The sequence below is a fragment of the Equus przewalskii genome, chromosome 6 (assembly GCF_037783145.1).
Source record: "Equus przewalskii isolate Varuska chromosome 6, EquPr2, whole genome shotgun sequence".
Lineage (NCBI taxonomy): Eukaryota > Metazoa > Chordata > Mammalia > Perissodactyla > Equidae > Equus > Equus przewalskii.
The window spans coordinates 31,555,830-31,560,497 of record NC_091836.1 but is presented as its reverse complement, the minus strand read 5'-3'; the positions used below and the strand labels follow the sequence as shown (position 1 = coordinate 31,560,497).

At 41.3% G+C, this 4,668-nt stretch overlaps 1 protein-coding gene across 1 annotated transcript; it reads right to left on the bottom strand.

Moving 5' to 3' along the window:
* Positions 1-250: 250 nt before the first annotated feature.
* Positions 251-1,204, bottom strand: LOC103540214 (olfactory receptor 4D5). The gene is given in 3 exon segments (XM_008506766.2): positions 251-489; positions 492-585; positions 587-1,204. Coding segments are annotated over 3 exon segments (951 nt in total).
* Positions 1,205-4,668: the final 3,464 nt, after the last annotated feature.

Genomic DNA, 4,668 nt, shown 5'->3' with positions numbered 1-4,668 from the left:
CCATTTGAGCCAAACATCATTTCTGCATAGCACTTGAGGCTTTTTCTCTAAAAGACACTTGGGAGAAGTTCGAACTCATTCCACTTTCTGGCTTGGTTAAAAGTTCAGATTACAAGAACTTGACTGAAACTAAGAACAATAGTGAAGATGTAGACAAATAGTTTTAGCTATGTTGTGAGTCTTCTCAGGAAGATTGGTACATTGAAGCATCTCTCAGATTCTCAGGTTCCTGCCTCTGCTAATCTGGGGGTCAGTGCTTCAGGGGACCAAGAAGGTCCTTTTGCCTCCTCCACAGCTTCTTCATGGCCATGATCACTTCTTTGTTTCTCAGAGTATAGAATGCAGGATTCAGCATAGGAGTGACCATTGTGTACAGCACAGACACCAGCTTATCCATGGGGAATGTCTGAAATGGCCTTGCATAGATGTAGATGCAAGGCACAAAGATTAAGGTCACCACAGCAATATGAGAGGCACAAGTGGACAGGCCTTGCTGCTGCCCTCCTGAGAATGGCTTTGGAGCATGACTAGCAGTGCTATGTAGGATCCTAGGAGCACCAGAAAACACATCAGGGCCAGAAAACACAATCAGGCCATTGTTAGACACCATCAGAAGCTCTAAGACAGAAGTATCTGTGCAAGCCAATTTGATCAGCTGGGGCACATCACAGTAAAAGTTGTCCAGCTTGTCAGGCCCACAGAATGGCGGCTGGATAATCAGTCTAACCTGTACAATGGAGTGGATGAAGCCCCCCACCCAGGAGGCTGCCATGAGAAGCCCACAAACTGTCTGATTCATAATAAGCATGTAGCGCAGGGGCTGGGAAATGGCGACATAGCAATCATATGCCATGACAGTCAGCAGAAAGACCTTGATGCCTCCAATGAAGTGGAAGAAGAAGAGCTGAGTCAGGCAGCCACCAAAGGAAATGATGGGGCTGTCTGAGAGCAAGTCAACCAGCATCCTAGGTGCTGTGATGGAAGAGTAGCAAAAGTCCAAGAAGGAAAGATTTCCTAAGAGAAAGTACATGGTTGTGTGCAGGCGTGGATCAGAGGTCACTATGGCCACAATAAGGAGATTTCCAGTTGTGGTCATAAGATACACAACAGAGAAGACAATGAAGAAGAGGAACCGAAGTTCCCATACCTGAGAGAGCCCCAGGAGGACAAAACCTGTCACCTGGGAATAATTTGCTGGATTCATCTGCTTGATATGACGTGGCAAGAGAACCTGCTAGGGAAAATGGACATATTCATCACAGGATCCACAAGCTTCTCTGAAATAATTGCCTCTGTGTCTCTGGGGAATTCTCCCCTATTTCATTTACTATAAGAAGAATGTTTTAAGTGGTTCTATAGGACACCAAGCATTTGATCATCATATATTGATGTAATCAAACACCAGGAGAATAAAACTCAGGATAGCACTGACACTATTTACGGTTTATGAAAATCAAAAATAATCACTCTCAAAAACTGAAAAGTGGTATGTAGAGGAAATATTGCTAATTCAATTCTCCCAGTAACTAGTTGCATAAACAGGAACAATCTTCTGAAATTCTCTAATCCTCACTTCCCTCATCTATGGCACAGATTAGCCAAAATGTCTGCAAAATTTGCTGTGTTTAATATTTTCCAGCTTTATGTGGCTTTTATTTAGAAAATCTGATAGATTCCCACATGCCAGGTATTTAGACATAGTTTCCAGGAAGTGACAGATTTCTCATTTATAACCCCAAACAACAAAAGGGGCAAGTTTCCCCTCACTCCCTGGAAAAATATTCACCTGCTTCAGAGAGATAGATCTACTTTGCATATAAATTTTCAGCCCTAGGAAGATGCTAAAGTCATGGGCAAGGGAAGCAAATAGAAAACGCTGTTCCTGCACTTTAGAAGGGTAGTAAAGAACTACTGTTTCTGTAAAGTTAGATGAGAAAATATATGGAAGAAAAATTTCCTGTCCATGGCTCTGGGAAGCCCAGAGAAACTACAGTCTCCAGGGAAATATAAGGAAGGGCAACTAGAATATCAAACCACCCCGAAGAGTTTGATCATCAGTCTTAATTTCAGGGACATTATCCAAAGAATAACTTCTCATTCATATGAGAAACAGCAAGAGGATGCCATAGATATTAATCGAAGTTTAAAAATTACTATCTAGGGCCCAACCCAGTGATGTAGTTGTTGTTTGCATGCTTCACTTCAGCAGCCCAGGGTTCGCAGGTTCAGATCTCAGGCATGGACCTACATACTGTTCATCAAGCCATGCCATGGTGGCATCCCACATACAAAATAGAGGAAGATTGGCAAAAGATGTTAGCCCAGGGACAATCTTCCTCACCAAAAAAAAAAAAAAAAAGCACTACCTAAATGCAAAGCTGCCTCAACATTTGAAAACCTTAAAAATAAAAGGGATATTTCTATGTATTTATTTTAAAAGACATTGAAAAAGCTGGCTACTTATAAGATCCCTAGAATGAATCTCTTCATCTCCCCTAATAGAAATGTAAAGTATCATCCCAAATTTAACTTAATTTTATGTATGACTTATTCAATTATTTTTTCTTTCCTTTGTTCTTTCTTCATTCAATAAGCATTTAAGAAGCACTTTCCATTTACTAGGCACTATGCTAAACACTAAGGATTTTAACAGAATAAGACACAAATGATTTAATGCAACTCCAATGTGTCATGCTCTGCAGAGGACCTGCACCTTCTGACACCTGCCCACCTCTCCAGGTTCATTATTTCATACACAGGCCTCTCACACATACACTATGATCTGCACACCAAACCACTTGAAGTTTCTTGAACTTGCCATGCTTGACACATGCTTCCTTGATTTTCTTTGTTAACATCTATGTATTTATTTTGTTTTAATTTTAATGAAATATTTCAAATACACAAAGTTGTATATCAGTTTTAGCTTCAACAAAGGAAGAGCTTCGAATTTGATACACCTATCCTTAAAACAAGAACAAACTAAACAAACTGAATGTCAATGACTTCTTGGATCCATCAGGGAACTGAGTTCACACGGAGAAACACCACCTCAAAACCTGGAGAGACAAGTGAAGCAGAGAGGATCATAGTGGAGAGCTGCTTACCAGGAGCAGAAGCCTCTGGAATCACAAAGTGGGAGGAGAACTTAAATGGCAATTTTAGTGAATTGCTGAAACCTGAGAGCGGGACACGCCTGAGGGCCTCAGGCTTAGGGAGGCCCCACACTTTAGTGTGTTTACTCCCCAAGAACCCTACTAGTTTCTCATAGTGGAGAGTCAAAAAACACACTCTCCTGGCACTAGCAGGGGGAGGGCAGGAGTAACAATTGTGAAATTGGCCCAGACAATTCTCCAAAAAAGATACGCATTCTCCAGGATAAAATACATTACTAGGGTCATATCCCACCTTGGTAAAGGGCATTTCTCCCACTCCAGTCCCCTATAGCCCTGGTGGATCACCTAAAGGGGTGAGTATAGGGACACAGACCCACTAAAAGACTGAGATTTAGTCACAAAGTTGTAGAATGCTTCCCCTTCCTCGTGAATCTTACCTCCACCTCAACAGGGTTCCAGTATGGTAATAATGAATTATAGCTAAACAGCAGCCAGACACAGACTCTCTAAGAATAAATACTAAAGGAAGCCTAAAGTCAACGGGGGAAACAATAGAATAATTTGAACCCTCTGACACCCACAGCTACAGCAAATATCAAATACAGTGCTACTACTGACCAGTTAAAATAAATTCTTACCCTATAGTTTCTTTACCTCAGTTCCTATTACCTGGTATATCATGTCTAGTTTCAAACAAAAAATTACAAGGCATGCTAAAAGGTGAGCAAAAACACAGTCTGAAGAGAAAAACTAAGCAACAGAACCAGATATCAGACTCATATATCACACAGATATTGGAGCTATCAAGCAAGAAATTTAAAATAGCTATGATTAATATGTTAAGGGCTCTAATGGAAAAAGTAGACAACCTGCAAGAACAGATTGGTAATGTAAGGAGAGAAACGGAAATTCTATAAAAGAGTCTAAATGAAACACTAGAAATCCAAAACACTGAAACAGAAATCAAGAATGTCTTTGAGCGGCCAGCCTTGTGGCCTAGTGGTTAAGTTCAGTATGCTCCACTTCGGTGCCCAGGTTCCAAGCACAGACCTTCACCACTTGTTGGCGGCCATGCTGTGGCAGCAACCTACATACAAAATAGAGGAAGATTAGCAACAGATGTTAGCTCAGGTTGAATCTTCCACAGGAAAAAAAAAAAACCTGGGGTCAGCAAACTATGGCCCACTTTGTGTTTGGGGCTGGCCCCATGGGCAAGTGGTTAAGGTCACATGCTCCACTTCAGCGGCCCAGAGTTTCGTCGCTTTGGATCCTGGCAGTGGACATGGCATCACTCATCAGGCCATATTGAGGCAGCATCCCACATGCCACAACTAGAAGGACCCACAACTAAAACATCCAACTATGTACTGGAGGGATTTGAGGAGAAAAAGCAACAACAACAAAAAAGATTGGAACAGTTGTTAGCTCAGGTGTCAATCTTAAAAAAAAAAAAAGAATGTCTTTGATAGGCTCATCAGTAGGGTGGACACAGCCAAGGAAAGAATAAGTAAGCTTGAAAGTAAGCTTTCAATAGAATGTTCCCAAACTGAAA